General features: G+C 33.6%; 1 protein-coding gene across 1 annotated transcript in view; it reads left to right on the forward strand.

Moving 5' to 3' along the window:
* GOLPH3 (golgi phosphoprotein 3) overlaps nucleotides 1–16,857 on the forward strand; it is a 50,184-nt gene that overhangs the window by 3,751 nt on the left and 29,576 nt on the right. The window contains 1 exon segment of the mRNA XM_074205790.1: nucleotides 14,825–14,956. Coding sequence (XP_074061891.1) covers nucleotides 14,825–14,956 — 132 coding nt within the window.

The following is a 16,857-nucleotide window of genomic DNA, read 5'->3' on the forward strand; positions in this document are numbered from 1 at the left end:
AGCCAGTTCAATAGAGGATTACTGGAAAGTTAATATTTCATGTATTGAAATTGATATATTAAAATTAAGTAGTTATAAAGTAAGTTTAATTGTACTTATTGATGTATTTTAGTGTGTTAAGTGCTTACCTACTATGTAGGTAATTTGTGCTAGCTAAAGCCTGTTTATTCTATTTCTTAAGAAGAGTGAGCTATGTATGGTCTTTCTTTTAAGAGACTTGGTTTTGCTTTTGGGTTCCAAAATCACAATTATTTAGAAATCTTTGCAACCACCAAGTCCTTGTACAGGCTTTTTTTATGCCCATAGATGACCAGGAAGCCACCCCCATAAGATCTGAGGAATCTCTCTCTAATACTGTGTGATTTGAGCAGTTTTGGGCCCCTGACTGGGAGTCAACTTTTTTCTTTTTTAGGAAAGAATTAGTCCAGAGGTATCAGATACCTGTCTTATATTCCTGAGTGTATTTCAAGCCAGATTAACATGTAATTGAGAAATATTTAACTAAATGAATGTTTAAAAATTCTCAATATAACTTTTATTTAGGTTTTTTTTTGCAAGGCAAATTGGGTTAAGTGACTTGCCCAAGGCCACACAGCTAGGGAATTAAGTGTCTGAGACCAGATTTGAACCCAGGTACTCCTGACTCCGGGGCTGGTGCTTTATCCACTGCGCCACCTAGCCACCCCTCAATATAGCGTTTTAAAACTTAAGTCAGTGTGCAGCCTTCAGGGATCCTTATGAACTGTTTAGTGGCCCCAATTTCTGTTTGAGTGTGATACTTCTGAACTAGCTTCAACTTCATGGAGGAGGTGTTAGTTATTGAACCTGTATCAGGGAGGCCTGTTATATTTTTTACTTCACCAGAGTTCAGAGAGCCAGCCTCCCAGATTGCCTGATGCCAAAATGGAGTTGGATGGGATGTTGGTGGGACCTGTCCAGTTGTTGGTATGGGTTCCCAGTAATATTTAGGTTAGGATATAGGATTATAGATTTAGACCTGGAAAATACCATATAGACCTTTGATTCCAATTTACAAATATGGAAATTGAGTGATGTTTGTTCTTCATTTTCTTTTTAAATTTTATTTATTGAAGGCAATAGTGTTAAGTGGCTTGCCCAAGGTCACACAGGTAGGCAATTATTAAGTGTCTGAGGTCAAAATTTGAAGTCAGGACTGTTATTTATTGTGTTAGCTATTTATCCTAGCTACCTAGCTGCCCCCTCCCTCCCTTCATTTACAAAGAAGACTTATCAGGGGAGGTGACGCCATGACAAGCACATGAATTGAATTGGAGTGAGGGGAGGCTGTGCTAAGTCACCAGCCTCACTTTCTCCTTTAGAACTGTCTGGTTCCAGTGGTCTGATATGAATCAGGAGGACTGGAATGGGTCCTGGATATGAGGTAATCAGGGTTAAGTGACTTGCCTAGGGTCATGCAGCTTGTGTCAAGAGTCTAAGGCTAGATTCGAATTCTTGTCCTCCTGATTCCAAGCCCAGTGCCTCCATCTGCTGTTATGCCTGGAAACTGAGGTACAAAGAGGTTAAATGATTTACCCAAAATCACCCAGTTCTAATAAGTTTGAGGCTAGTTTTGAATTCAGGACTTCCTCATTCCAAATACAGTCTATCCACTTGACCAGAATACTTGTGCCCCAGAATTATAACTACCCTGAGGGGACCATTTGTTATTTGGTTTTTGCCCCAAAGTGGTATAGTGGGTGGGTGGGGGGCATATTTGAAAATAAGAATAATTATGGTTGTGTTGGAGACAATTTTCTAACACAATAAAGGTCATCTGACCACTAGGTCATGTATCTTCTGGGGCAGGCCATGACCTTCTCAGGATCCTGATTATCTCTTAGGAAGAAATAGACTTTTATATAGTACCTTTTTATATGCCAAGCATTGTGCTAGGGACTTTGCAAATATTGCATCGTTTTATCTTTGGAGACTACTAACTGAGCTAGGTGACTGTTGAGGGTCTTACTTTTTTGATCCTCCCAGTTTTACCACCCAAGAAGAAAACTATGGAAGAAATTTCATTGTGACAAATCATCTTAATAAAATAGTACATCCAAAGTGGGAATAATTCTGTTATTTGGGAAAGCATTTATTTATTTATCCATTTATTTATTCATTCATTCATTTATTTATTTATTTATTTGGGTTTTTTTGCAAGGCAATGGGGTTAAGTAGCTTACCCAAGGCCAACACAGCTAGGTAATTATTAAGTGTCTGAGGTCGGATTTGAATTCAGGTACTCTGACTCCAGGGCTGGTGCTCTATCCACTGCCCCACCTAGCTACCCCAGGAAAAGCATTTATTGAAGTATTAGTATTACCCTTCCATCTTTTAACCCAGAATGATTTAGCTTTGATGTTTAACTCTTGCTGTAAAATAGTTGGAGTTTCATATAACTTGTGGATTTAATCTTATTTAGATATTTGTTATAGCTTATATCTTTTTAGATTCATATATGCTTTGAAAATATATTATTAAGAATAATCAGACTTTTAGGTATTAATTTTTAAAAGCATCACATGATGAATTAAAAGTTTTTAAAGATTGATAATATATCTGAACAAGTTACTAATCAAATTAATTGCTTGGCTTAATATTATACATTTATGAATTGCGCTGGACTTTGCTTTCTAAAATCTATTCTGACAAGTAATTGTTAAACAGATGTGCTAAAGAAAAAAAAATAAGATTATGTTGAGAAAACAGCCCCTGTGAAATAACTGAAATGGACAAATTATCTTTCTGTCTATTAAAATGATGTTTTATCTTGTTCATCCTTTATGGTTTATTTTTAACTTCAGGTATCTGAAAGAGCTAATTTAGCTTTTATTTAGTATTACCTGTCTAATTCTATTGTAATACTTTAAAAAGTCTTTGTCTTATAAAAATCTACTCAGACATAGTAGGCACACTCATTTTAAGCTGTGTTAAATGTCAAAGTCCAGTAAAATAAATTGGATGACTTCTTAGGGCTTCTTTTAGCAGTTTGTAATAGCAATTTTGAATGATACAGAACCCTGAATTTTTTAACTTTTCTTTTAATTGTTTCCCATTTTGGGCTACCCGCATCAAAAGATGCTCAGGAGAAATAAAAGTTGCTGAGACTATGCAGTATTAGAATGGGATCACTTGTAAATTTACTATAGCTAAACTAGTTATATGTGGTGATCCTCCTTATGACCAAGGATCATGACTTAAATGAAACAAATATACTTCATTCTGTATAAAATTGTTCTACTATCTGTTAATAGTGGTTAGTATAGACTTATTGGGAGAGAAGTTAAAATTCTTAGCTAAAATGAAATTTTGAACTTATGAATTTCAATTGTCCATCTTTACATCTTTAACAGTATTGTCTGTACAATTATAAAGAATTAATAGATGGTTATTGTTCACCTTTGTTTTAAAACATGTTTATTTTTGCTACATTTCATATCTTTCCATTGCCAATAATTTCTCCTGTGCCTTTCCAAAGATTGTTCCTTGAATAAGGAAGATAAATTTAGTAAATCTAGTTAATGCATTGAGAAAGCTTGAAAAAGCTTGATGTTTTATGCATTATTCCATAAAGTTTCCCACTTCTACAGAGAATTTGGGGATCAATCACCTATTAGTTCTTGTTCACATGAATATGAGACTGTTGTATTTTAATAAAATTATTTGCCTATTGAGCTTTTCATCTTTCTGCTAGAAGTATATGATCAGCAGTTATGGTAAGGGACAGATACAGTTGAATAAATTATTTGAGATTATAAATTCTAGAATAAGATATGTTTTGATATTGATTCTGATTGGTTGGCTTTATTATTGTTGTTGGTTTTAAATTTTGGACCAACAGGAGGAGTAAGGTGTGTGTGTGTGTGTGTGTGTGTGTGTGTGTGTGTGTGTGTACAACATTGTAAATGCTTGAGCGATATTTATTGAATCAATGAAAATCTGGGAGAAACTGTAGGATGAGAATGTTAATAACAGCAGATTAAGTTACTGAAGAGCATAAGTACTTGTTTACCATCTCAAGAATAGAATAGTTTAAATATACCTTTTGTTTTAATTTTTTACATTGGTATCATTAAAGTGATTTTTTGCTTTGGAATACAGATAAAAACTGTATTTGAATGTGAAATGAGTTTGTAACTCATGAAAGAGTTTATAAGCAAGGTAACCTGGGTAACTTCCATTCCTTTCTTATCAATTAAGGACTAGGATCACGATCCTTATCTCTTTTTCCCCTTTTAAAGATTTATTCATTGAACTATGTAAACTTTTCTTTTTCTCTTTTTTCTTTTGTCTTCTTGCTTCTTCTCCAGGTAGCACCTGATGATTTCATTTGTACCATCAAATATTCCCTCTATTATGAACAAGGTATTATTATTAATAGAATATTCTTCCTCATCGATATGCAGCCTGCAGTAATTTACACATACAGATTAAGGGCCCCCTCTCTCTCTATGATTTTGACACAGCTATTAAAGTGATATTCTTAAGCAAAAGTCTGACCATGCTACTCCTACCCTAACTCAGATTCCAGGGATTGCATATTACTTCTAGAATCAAACTCTTTTCTTTGACATTTACCATTGACTCTTCACAACTTGACCAATTTTTATCTTTCCAGTCTTTTTACACATAGCTCCTGCAGGAACGCTATGATCTAGATAGAAGTGACCTCCTTGCTATTTACATAGGGAACTCCCATTTCCTGTCTCTTTGCCTTTGCATTGTCTGTTTACCCTTGTCTAGAATGCTTTTCCTCCTCACTTTTTAAAACTCACCTCAAACTCCATATTTAGCTAAGACCTTTGCTTAATCTCCTACCTGCACACTTGAGGCCGTCCCCCCCCCCCCCCCAAGCATTCTCAAGATTTAAGGAATATTTTTTCCTTTGGCCCATTGTAGAAGCTTAATAAATGCTGATTGACTGTGTTAGGTACTAAGAAGTTGCTCAAAATTTCAAGTTTTTCCCTTCATTCTCTTGATGGTAGTGAGAGATTCTTATTTCTGAGCCAATCAATAAAATATTTTTGAGTGACTGTTACTTGTATAAGGCACTGTTCTAAGATCATACCTATTAGACTGTTTATTCCTTCAGTAAGAACTGTCTTTTTCTTTATATCCCTAGTCTTTAACATTGTATCTTATACATAATAGCCACTTAAAAAATGCTTGCTGACATGACACACATTTAAAGAAAGGGAGAAATGGGTAAAAATAATCTATTCCCTTAATGAATTTCCAATGGCAGAAACAAAAAAAATATGCATGAAAAAAATTGGGAGTCATAGTATATGTACAAGTTAGCATAATGATTATTTAATTTTTTTTTTTGCAAGGCAGATGGCTTTAAGTGGCTTGCCCAATGCCACACAGCTAGGTAATTATTATGTGTCGGAGGCCGGATTTGAACCCAGGTACTCCTGACTCCAGGGCCGGTGCTCTATCCATTGCGCCACCTAGCTGTCCTTGATTATTTAATTCTTAACAAGATTGATTTCATTTATTTGGAAACACCTTCTGACCCATATTTTATCTTCTCTGTCATTGTGCCCTTTAACTAGTCTTATTATTCCTCAGTACGTTGCAGGATCCATGATAAAGTCTTTCTAGTTTGGTGGAACCTGCCTGATTTGTGCTCTGCAACGATAACTTTCTCTTTTATAATTGCTATCTTTTTTTTTACTTTATTTTGAATTTTACAATTTTCCATAATCTCGCTTCCCTTTCCCACCCCCCACAAAAGGCAGTCTCTTAGTCTTTACATTGTTTCCATGGTATACATTGATCTAAGTTGAATTTTATGAGAGGGATATCATATGTGCCCTTAAGGAAGAAAAATACAGTATAAGAGATAGCAAAATTATATAATAAGATAACTTTTTTTAAAATTAAAGGTAATAGTCTTTGGTCTTTGTTCAAACTCCACATTCTTTCTCTGGCTACAGGTAGTATTCTCCATCACAAATACCCCAAAATTGTGCCTGATTGTTGCACTGATGGAATGAGCAAGTCCGCCATGTGCAGTGATAACTTTAAAGAAATCCCAAAGTCATCTCCATTCCATGATAAAGCATCAGAATAAGGGTTAGAGAATGTAATACAGCTATAAATATAAAATAAAGCTTTTTTTTTTACATTGTTTAAAAGTTGTCTAAAATCTGGGGTGGCTAGGTGGCGCAGTGGATAGAGCACCGGCCCTGGAGTCAGGAGTACCTGGGTTCAAATCCGGACTCGGACACTTAATAATTACCTAGCTGTGTGGCCATTGCCTTGCAAAAACCTTAAAAAAAATAAAATAAAAATTGTCTAAAATCCAGTCTTATGGCACAGATAATTGCAGGAGTAAATCTTAAACAATTCTAAAAATTCAGACCTTTTTGACTCTGTTGAAAATATTGCAGAAGAACTCTGATAATCTAGTTTTTCAGGAATTCTACTCTATAAAGGGAGGAATATCTTTATAATTCTAAAATCCCACAAAGAGAATATACCTTAATGAATCTGGGACCTTATAAATGTGGATTTTCATTTTATTTAACTAGTAGATGACTAGATTGGGAGAAATTAGTATTTAAAATAGATTTTTCATGAGGAAAAACTTGAGTTTTTGTGTCAGGAAACTCCTTGGTAAGTCCTAAAGCATGTAGCATATGTAATCTAGCCTACTTTCTTCTTTTTGTCTAGTTCTGGACTCATTTCACTTCTCATCTGTGGTTCCTGTCCTAGGTAGAAGTACGAACTATTGGACTGGCCATCCAACTGCTTGTCACAGGCATTCATATATTAAAAGAACAGTGTGTTAAATAATAGGTGTGTTTAATAGCCAGGAAAGACTTGGGAGGGACTTGAAAATTGTCCTTGGGTATTTGAAGGTCTGTTATTAGACGTGTTCTATCTGGCTACAAAGGATAGAAATTTCAAAGAGAAATTCCAATTGGACATGAGGAAAGAAATACTTCTTAACAATTAAGGCTAGACAGTGGTAGAATATAGTTCCTGGAGCATCAGCCCTGAAGTCAGGAGGACCCGAGTTCAAATGTGACCTCAGGTATTTAATAATTACCCAGCTGTGTGACCTTGAGCAAGTCTCTTAATTCCATTGCTTTGCAAAAAAATAATAAAAAAATAGAAAATCGTTCCCTAGATATTGTGAGTTTCCCTTCACTATTGGTTTTCCAGCAAAGTCTAGGTGACCACATGAGTATGATTCTCTTTTTTTATTTTTATTTATTTAGTTTTTTGAAGGCAATGGGGTTAAGTGACTTGCCCAAGGCCACACAGCTAGGTGATTATTAAGTGTCTGAGACTGGATTTGAACTCAGGTCCTCCTGACTCCAGGGCCAGTGCTCTATCCACTGCATCACCTAGCCGCCCCAAAACTTTTGAATTTTTATTTTTATTTTATAAAACTTTCACCATATTTCATTGAGAATTTGCTATAAAATCCTCTACAAGTGAGCCAAGGCAGACTTAACAATTGAATTAAATTATAATAATTTGGCAGTTAATTAATCATATCCTTTTTTTTTCTTTACCACTAATCTGCTTAGCTTAGAATATGATAGAATCTCACTTAAAATAAAATCCATTTCTGATAGCTTAGTTATTATTGTATCTTTGGAAATGAAAGCTGTAGTTTGAAGGAAATCTTGAAGATTATTTGGAAATCTACTATCAACTTGAGATTTCTTTTACTTATAGAGTAAGAGTATTATACTACTGGATGATACACTAGAAAATCTTGATAACAGGTCTTTTTTCTTTTAATTTATTTATATGTATTTGTAAACAAAAGAAAAATAAAATCTTCATAACAGATCTGTACAGTCCAGTAAAAATAAATCCCCACATTGACTAAGTCCAAAGCTGTATGACATATTCTTTATTTTTAAGCCCATCATCTCTGGAAAGAAGTGGGTAGAGAGTTGTATTTTGTCACCTGGGCTTATGACTTATCGTTGCAATGATCAGAATTCCACAACTTGTTCTACTTTCTATCAGTTCTTATCACTCTTGCTAGGTTTTTTGGAAACCATTCCTTTTTTTTTTTAGGTTTTTTGCAAGGCAGATGGGGTTAAGTGGCTTGCCCAAGGCCACACAGCTAGGTAATTATTAAGTGTCTGAGACCGAATTTGAACCCAGGTACTCTTGACTCCTTATCCACTACACCACCTAGCTGCCCCGAAACCATTCCTTTTATCATGCCTTGCAGTATATAACATTCCATTCCATATAACATTCCATTCCATTCACAATAACCATAATTTGTACTGACATTCCCCAATTGATGGGCATCTCCTTAGTTAACAGATTTTTGCTACATCGAAAACTGCTGTAACTTGGTAAAGGACTCGTGGTGGTATTGCTGAACCAAAGGAATTTTCTATTTTTGAGAATAACCTTTTCACCTCCTTAGGCATTATCTTTTGGAGAATGACTTACCACTTAAATATTTGAATCATTTCCTTATATAGCTTGGATATAAGACCTTTTTCAGAGAGACCTGCTATAAAGGATTTTTTTTCTTAATTGTCCCACTTTCATAATACAATACAGTAAACATTTCTCAAGCATTTACTTCCTAGTACTGTTCTAAGTACCAGGGATTCATTTAAGAAAAAGAAAAATAATTTAATTGCTGGTTTTGTTTGGTTTTTTGTTGTTGTTTTTGCAAGGCAATGGGGTTAAGAGACTTGGCCAAGGTCGCACAGCTAAGCAATTATTAAGTGTCTGAGGCCGAATTTGGAGCTGCCCCCATTGGTTTTGTTTGTGAAGTAACAAATTACCAAGTTTTCATATAGATTATGTGACTTGAATTTAAAGATGAAAACATGGGTCTGAAATTGCATAAAATGAAGACTGACTTGTCATGCTAGATTTGGAGTCTGACTTGAGTTTGGTTAGTTTATCACTTACCCATTACATATTATTAAAAACAGATTTTCTCTCACCTGACATCATCCTGAAAACTGTACCAAAACCAGTAAGTGTATTTTCCTTAAGTTGTTTTTCTATATAATAAACACCCTCAGGTCTGCCATGTCCTCATGTAATTTTGAATTCAGGTCCCCTAATTTGCCTGGTTGCCTCCAATCCTCTTAAAATAATGGCACTCCTAACTTATAATAATATAGTTATTTGATTAATGTTAACTATAAAAGGGTGGTTACTTTTCCTTTTTCTAGATATATCTTGAATAGCCTTTTTTCTTACAAGTAGCTTCCAATTGAGATTCAGAGTCTCTTTTCATCTTTGTAGCCTCAGAAATTAGCATATTGTTAATTATTAATAAATACTCATTGAATTGAATTGACTACCAGTCAGATACTTATCACTTTTAGGTAACTAAATCTTTGTATTTCTTTTTTTTACTTGAATTGTTAAATTTAACCTTGAAATTTAACCTTTCATTCTTTGAGGATTTTTCTTTCCTATCATTGAAATTTGAAAATAATATCATGCATACATATACATTATCTAATTATAAAATTATTCACCAAATTGGGGAAGGCAGCACAAGAGATAAAAAAGACTTAGAGAAAGTAAGAATTGTTGAATAAGAAAAATTTGGGATCATTTTTGGACACATTTTATCCCAGCTATTTTTTTTGTTCCTGCTTCTCTCTTTCTGCCTTTGGTAATTAAATAGGGAGATTAAGACTGGGCCTGTTGTTTCATTGGCACAGGGAACACCCTGGTGAGAGAACTTTCTCTGCACATGTTGGTCAGCATTTTCTCTGTTACTATCTTAGTGTGTTGTTTTGGACACTGACTTGTCCAGAGTCATCAAACTTTAATTAAGTGCTTACTTTGTCCGGGTACTGTTAAGTGCTGGAGATAGAGAAAAGAAGTCGGGGAACAAAGACCAACCCCTTAAGAAGCTCCCATTCTAATAAGAAAAAATATTTTTAAGAATTGCTTGTAACTGTTATGTGTTGGAAATTGTATTGAATCTGGGTCTTTCTGCTTCTCAAGCTACTCCATATACTATATCACATCTCTAATAATAAATTGATTTATAATATGAAATTTCAAAAATTAAAAAATGAGTCCATAATAAAGCCATTTGTAGCTCCTTTGGGTCCTGTATTAAATTTTTATCTAACAGGACTCTGTTATTTATTGTGTTAGCTATTTATCCTAGCTTTTTATCATTTGCAGATTTTATACTAACTTACATACTTAATACTAACTTATTTTATACTAACTTATATACTTATGCTTTAATTCATATTATAAGTGGTAAATAGCAATATGAAATGCAAATTACTGGAATATTGCCCTAGATGCCATCAAATTGACATCTAACTAATAATTAATGATTGTTCTTATGTCTTTTCAAATAGTTTCTAATCTATTGAATTATATTATTGCCTAGCTCACATCTCTTCATCTTGTCCATAGACTAGCACAAGAGATTTTGAAAAATAATTTAATTAAAATTTAGATAAACATTCCTCAGTTGATAAATGGTCAAAGGATATGAACAGGAAATTTTCAGATGAAGAAAATCAAAGCTATCTAATACTCTAATATGAAAAAATACTCTATATTACTATTAGAGAAATGTAAATTAAAACAACTCTGAGGTACCATTTCATACTTATCAAATATGACAGAAAAGGAAAATTATAAATGTTAAAAAAGATATGGGGGAAATTGGGACATCATTGCACTGTTGGTGGAGTTGTGAACTGATCCAACTATATTGGAGACTATTTGGGACCATGATCAAAGGGCTATATAACTGCTCATATCCTTTGATCCAACAATGCCACCAGGAGGTCTTTATCCCAAAGAAATCTAACAAGGGGGAAAGGACCTATTTGTGCAAAAATATTTATAGCAGTTCTTTTTATAATGGCAAAGACTTGGAAATTGAAAAGTAACCATCAATTGGGGAATGCCTGAACAAGTTGTGGTATATGATTGTGAAGAATACCATTGTACTGTAAGAAATGATGAACTTGGCCAATTTCAGAAAAACCTGGAAACACTTATGTGAAAAAAAAAGTGAGCAGAAACCAGAAAACAGTAGTAACAATAGTCTGTGAAGGTCAGCCATGAAAGATTATTCTCAGCAATATAAAGATCCTAAAGGACTTAATGATGAAAAAAATGCTTTTCATCTCTAGAGAAAGAAATGTTAGAATCTCAATGCAAATTGAAGCATATTATTTTTCTCTGTTTTTTTTTAAAAAAAATTTTCCCTTTGGGTCTATCCTTTTTGATAAAATGACAAATATGGAAATAGGTTTTGCATGATTGCACATGACTAAGTTATATCAAATTGCTTTACTCTCTCAGGAAGGGAAAAAATTTGAAATTCAAAATTTTTAAAAATGTTAAAAATTATTTATACTTATATTGGGAGAAAAATAGCATTTAAAAATTTTTAGGTAAGTTATATCTATAAGGCACGGGACATTTAGGTGACTCACTGGATAGATTGTTGAGCCAAAAATCAGGAAGACTCATCTTTTAAGTTCAAATCTCATCTCAGACACTTAACTAGCTTTGTGACTCTGACCTAGGCAGTTAATCATCTTTACCTTAGTGTCCTCATCTGTAAAATGGGCTGAAGAAAGAAATGGCAGATCACACCAGTATCTTTGCCAAATCCCAGATAGGATTCATGAGGAGTTGGACACAATTGAAATGACTGAAGAACAGCATTATGAAGGCAAGTGGGTAGAAAGCAAGTCTTGGAGGCAGGATACCTTGGCTCAAGATTTTTTTATACCAACTGATAGTCACTTAACTTGAACAGGTTTATTTAACTTTTCTTCCAGGAAATCTTTGTAAGTTGCAGTGCAGTTGCTAATAACACATTTGAGGAGGGACTTAGTTCTTTGGGTATTGCTTACACCAATAAATTCAAAGGATCCCTGAAATGGACTACAGCATCTTCTTCAAAAATAAAGTGAAGTTTGTCAGTCATGTATTCAAGCCATATTGGTTCTATGATATCATTTAATATATTCTAGAATTTTGTCAGAAGTTGAAGTTAGTCATTGGCATATGGTTTGCAAACTCTCCCCTCTTCTTTTTGTCCTTTTTTACCCCTGTGACATTTTTTTCTATTCTCTAGACTTTTTTCAGAGTTTAATTTTGGTACCTTAGCATTCACGTCTGCTGGTTCTGTCATTTTACTGGGATTTAGTTTATTTTGGCTTTGTGGGAACTCATCAAATGCATCTGGGTGTTTTTTTTTTTTTACTTTAGCTTTGATTTGGGTGTGGAGATGGGCTTTATTTTGAATTTCATTTCAACAGTTTCTTATTGTGTAGAATACAACGTTAAAATGATTGATAGGTAAATAAAGCCAGAAAATGTGCCATGTCTGGGAGGTGCTTTAGGGAACAGACTGAAGAGAGCAAGAACAGGACTGAAATTGTGAAAGACCTAAGGATGTCGAATTCAGAGAAGGGAGATTTTGGAGTTCAATCTCAGGGTGGCAGTGAAGTATTTTTAAGTTTGTGAAATCAGTATTGCTAAAGTTGTCAAGATTAATGTTACAAAAGATAGGTAGTCTATGAACTGTAAAAATAAGCTCTTAAGAAGGGTCATAGATAATGAAACAGGGATTAAACTAAAGTAAGAATGCCTGCCAAGTGCTGAAGTTATTGAGGAAGGTAATTGTCCTGGTCAGTAGATGACAGCAGAAGGATGAAAGATGAGGTAACATCAAATGGTATGGCATAAGAGAGGAGCTAGTTGAGTAATAGTGACCTTGACTTTAGTAAGTCTTTATTGAAGACTATGAGATGATCTCCAGGCATAATGTTATTAAGAGACATAAACTGATGAACATTTTTTGGTTTAACCTTATTTAAATCCTAAAATGAAAACTTGAAGGTGAATATTTGTTGTTTATTCTAGATTTCAGTAAAAGTTAAATCTGAATACTACTCTATAATCTTTTTAAATGAGATCTCATCACAGTCACATGTCATATACTAAAATTAGCCTTTTTTTTAGTGTATGTGTTTCTGACAAACAGGCCTAGAATTGTTCCAACATAGCCTAAATCTGTTAAGCATATAGCTCCACTGTGGGTTTTTGGATATCATTACAAGTACGTCCCTAACAGCATGTTGAAAATTAATTAAGAGACCTTATCACAACAAAGTTAATATTTAACTTGACTGATTATCAGAAATTACTGGCATTGTGTCTGAGAAACTTCTTTATTTTATAAAATTATCTGGGAAAGCAAGCTCACAGATAAAACAAGAGGGTTTCTAATCATTCTTAAATACTTAGCAGTTTAAGTTCTGAAATGTTTTTCCATTCATTTATTAGTTGTACAACGATCTGTTAATGTAGTTATAGGGGTTGAGGAGGAGCAGGCTAATTATTTTTCTCACTTGAAAAGCACTTTATTTTAGGTAAAAGGATTATTATTTTTGCTAAGATTTCATAATCACGGATTTCATTTTAGCATCAATAGTTTCCTCACTTTAACAGAACTTACTCTTGGTAAGGTTCTGAAATAGATCAAATTTGCAGAAACAAAATAGTGTAATAATCAGAATACAAAGATTGAATGTCAATGTTTGTACGCACATCTTGAGAATAAAAAAGGGCTATATCACTGTCATTGACTTTTTTAAGGTATGCTCTCAGTAGCTTGACTGGTCAAAAGATATGAACACTTTAGTGATTTCCTTTCTTGTTTCCAGAATAGTTAAATTATTTCATCAATAACATATTAATTGTTTTTGATGAGTTATAATTAAAGTTAAATGACTCACCCAGGGTCACATAGTTAGCAAATTTCTGTGGTCAAATTTGAACTCAGATCCTTCTGAATTCAAGGCCACTGCCCTAACCACTGTACCGCCTAGCTGCCCCCAATTTATATTTTGACAGCCTCATTAACATTTATTATTTTTGGCATCTGTCATTTTTGCTAATTTGCTAGTGAGGAAAATCTCACTTGGTTGTTTATGTCCTGTTTGTACCTGGATATTGATTTGTATATGTGTGAGTTTCATTACAAATTTTGTTTATCTGACTTGCTTCAGAGATAGTTGATGCCAGTACTCCCCATCCCCCGCTGTTTCTTACAGCTACATTGATTTTGGTTATGCACAAATTTTAAATTTATGTAAGTGAAATTCTTTTTGATCACCTGAGAATTCTGTTACAGTGATGTTATATTCTCTTGCATATATATATATATATTTATGTGTACCTATATCATAATGTGATTTTTTTTTAAAATATGGTATACAATAGCCAGTTTTGCCCCCTGTCAGTTCTATGCCCAACACAGATAGTCATGAGTACTTGTAATGTTTCTTTTTCTATTTAAATAGCCTTTATTTTCTTATGCATACTGTTATAGTGGTGTTCCTGTCTAGACTGGTTTCAGTATTTGTCAAAGTATTTTAAATTCTGGGGCAACTGGATAAGTTGTAAAGAAAAAACAGAATATTTGAAATCAGAATTTTTGGTCATGTTTAATGTATTGGGAGACAAAACTTTTTCCCCTCAGTATTATGTGTTAAATCTCTTTATTTGAAAAGCTAGTTTTTCTTCTGTTAAAAAGAATATAAGGGAAATAAATTTAAAAGAATAATTTACCTTGAATAGACTTTCTTAGTATTTTACATAGAGATTGATATGTATATGACGTGTTTATATATACACTGTGATTTATTTTGTAGGAATATTGAAGGTATGACTAGTAAAGGACCAGAAAGAGAGCATTTTGCAAGAAACTTTGCTGTATCCCCACAACAGTTTTGATTCTGAATTCAGAAAAAAATTAGATGTTTTATTGCCTTTTTTTTTTAAACAGGGCTACACATCATTTTGGAATGACTGTATATCATCTGGATTGCGGGGCTGTATGTTAATTGAATTAGCTTTGAGGGGCCGCCTACAACTAGAGGCTTGTGGAATGAGGCGCAAAAGTCTTTTGACAAGAAAGGTAAGATAAAGGGTATTTTTGTTTAGAGTTGGGATAAGAACCTTTAATGTGCAAACTGTCTTCTTGTGAAAATATTACTACTATTAAGATCCAGCCTCAGACACTTAATAATTACCTAGCTGTGTGACCTTGGGCAAATCACTTAACCCCATTGCTTTGCAAAATCTTTTTTAAAAAAAAGAAAGAAAATATCACTACTAATCTAACTTTCTCAAATTAAAGAGGAAACTTTTGTCCAGAAAAACTCATTGCTAAATCTCAGTTCACTTAAATTCAAGTTATATTTCTAACATCTGAAAAGAGTCAATAGCCATCCTTTTTTTCCTGAAAAAGATTCTAAGCTTTGACTAATATATTAGGTCATTGAACATTCATACTTAATAATATATTTCATTTCATTAAGCTAAGTTAGGACTGATCTTTTCATAGAAATTCACAAGTATAATTACTGCTTCTGAAAACATAATTCTGAAGGAATTGGCAAAATGTTTCTTTTTTTTTCTACAAAATTTTGCTATTCATGAGCCATCCTGTTTCTATTTATCTTTTTTAGTAACATTTGAGTACTTTCCAGAATTCAGCCTTCAGCACTCTAAGAATTAAGTCTCTGTGTAGGTAGACAGATCTTACTTCTCTTGATGTAATGAAAGTGTTCACTGTTGGTTAGTCTGTAGTGAGTCTTTCACTCCTTTCCTTTTCCTTTCCTTCTCTTCTTAAAGCAGAGTTTGGTGCCTTTAATTTTTCTCTATTCTAAAATGTTTCAGGAATATAATAAGATTATATTTGTTTTGTGCAATCTATATTAGCACATTTTTTAGTGAATTTTTTTTTGAGGGGAATTTTTAAATATCACCCTCCCTTTTTTTTAAAAAAATTCATTATTCCAACAACATGCAAAGATAAAGATAGTTTTCAAGATTTATTTTTTTGGTAAGATTTTGAGTTCCACATTTTTCTCTCTTCTTCCCTCTCCTTGACAGCAAGAAATTTGATACAGGTTAAACATTTCCATATTAGTCAAAAGACGAATCAGAACAAAAGGGAACCAAAAAACCATGAAAGGATTTTAAAAAAAAAAGCATGAAACAAATTTTTTTTTGTTTTTTATTTTTATTTTTTTTAGGTTTTTGCAAGGCAAATGGGGTTAAGTGGCTTGCCCAAGGCCACACAGCTAGGTGTGTCTGAGATTGGATTTGAACCCAGGTACTCCTGACTCCGGGGCAGGTGCTTTATCCACTGCGCCACCTAGCCACCCTGAAACAAAATTTTTAAATGGAAAATAGTATACTTTGGTCTGCACTCTGACTCCATGCATGTTTTTTTCCTCATCCTCTTAAAATTTTTGTGTACACACACACACACACACACACACACACACAAATATACATTTATTAAAGAAAGGAATACCCCTTTATTGTGCTATAGAGAGATTCATGATAGTTCTACACTTAACACTTAGAATGCTTATAAATAAAAATGTGACACTAGTAGAAAATGTGTTTATCACTATTCATTTTCTCTTGTAGGGGAAAGAGCTAGGTATGGACCACAAAATCTTCTTTGATCAGTTCCTGTAACTGACTCCTTCCCCAAATTACCCAAAGTTATACTGTTTTTATTTTTGTAAGTAATGCTATTCCATGGTTTTTATGTAGTGCTTGATAGAAATATGCATAAGTTCCATACTTTTGGGAAGGTTCTTAAAGGGACTATCAGTCACTCTTACCTTAGTGTTAATTTACACAGATTTTTTTTTTCTTAATGTCACAGAATCTTAGATTTGGAAGAAACCTCAAACTATCTAATCCAGTCTATTTTCTAACAGGAATTCTTCTATAACATACTTAAAGAAATGACTACTGGGCTTTTGCTTTGAGACTTATAGAAAGGGGAAATCTCAG

This window comes from Macrotis lagotis, chromosome X, assembly GCF_037893015.1.
Source record: "Macrotis lagotis isolate mMagLag1 chromosome X, bilby.v1.9.chrom.fasta, whole genome shotgun sequence".
NCBI lineage: Eukaryota > Metazoa > Chordata > Mammalia > Peramelemorphia > Peramelidae > Macrotis > Macrotis lagotis.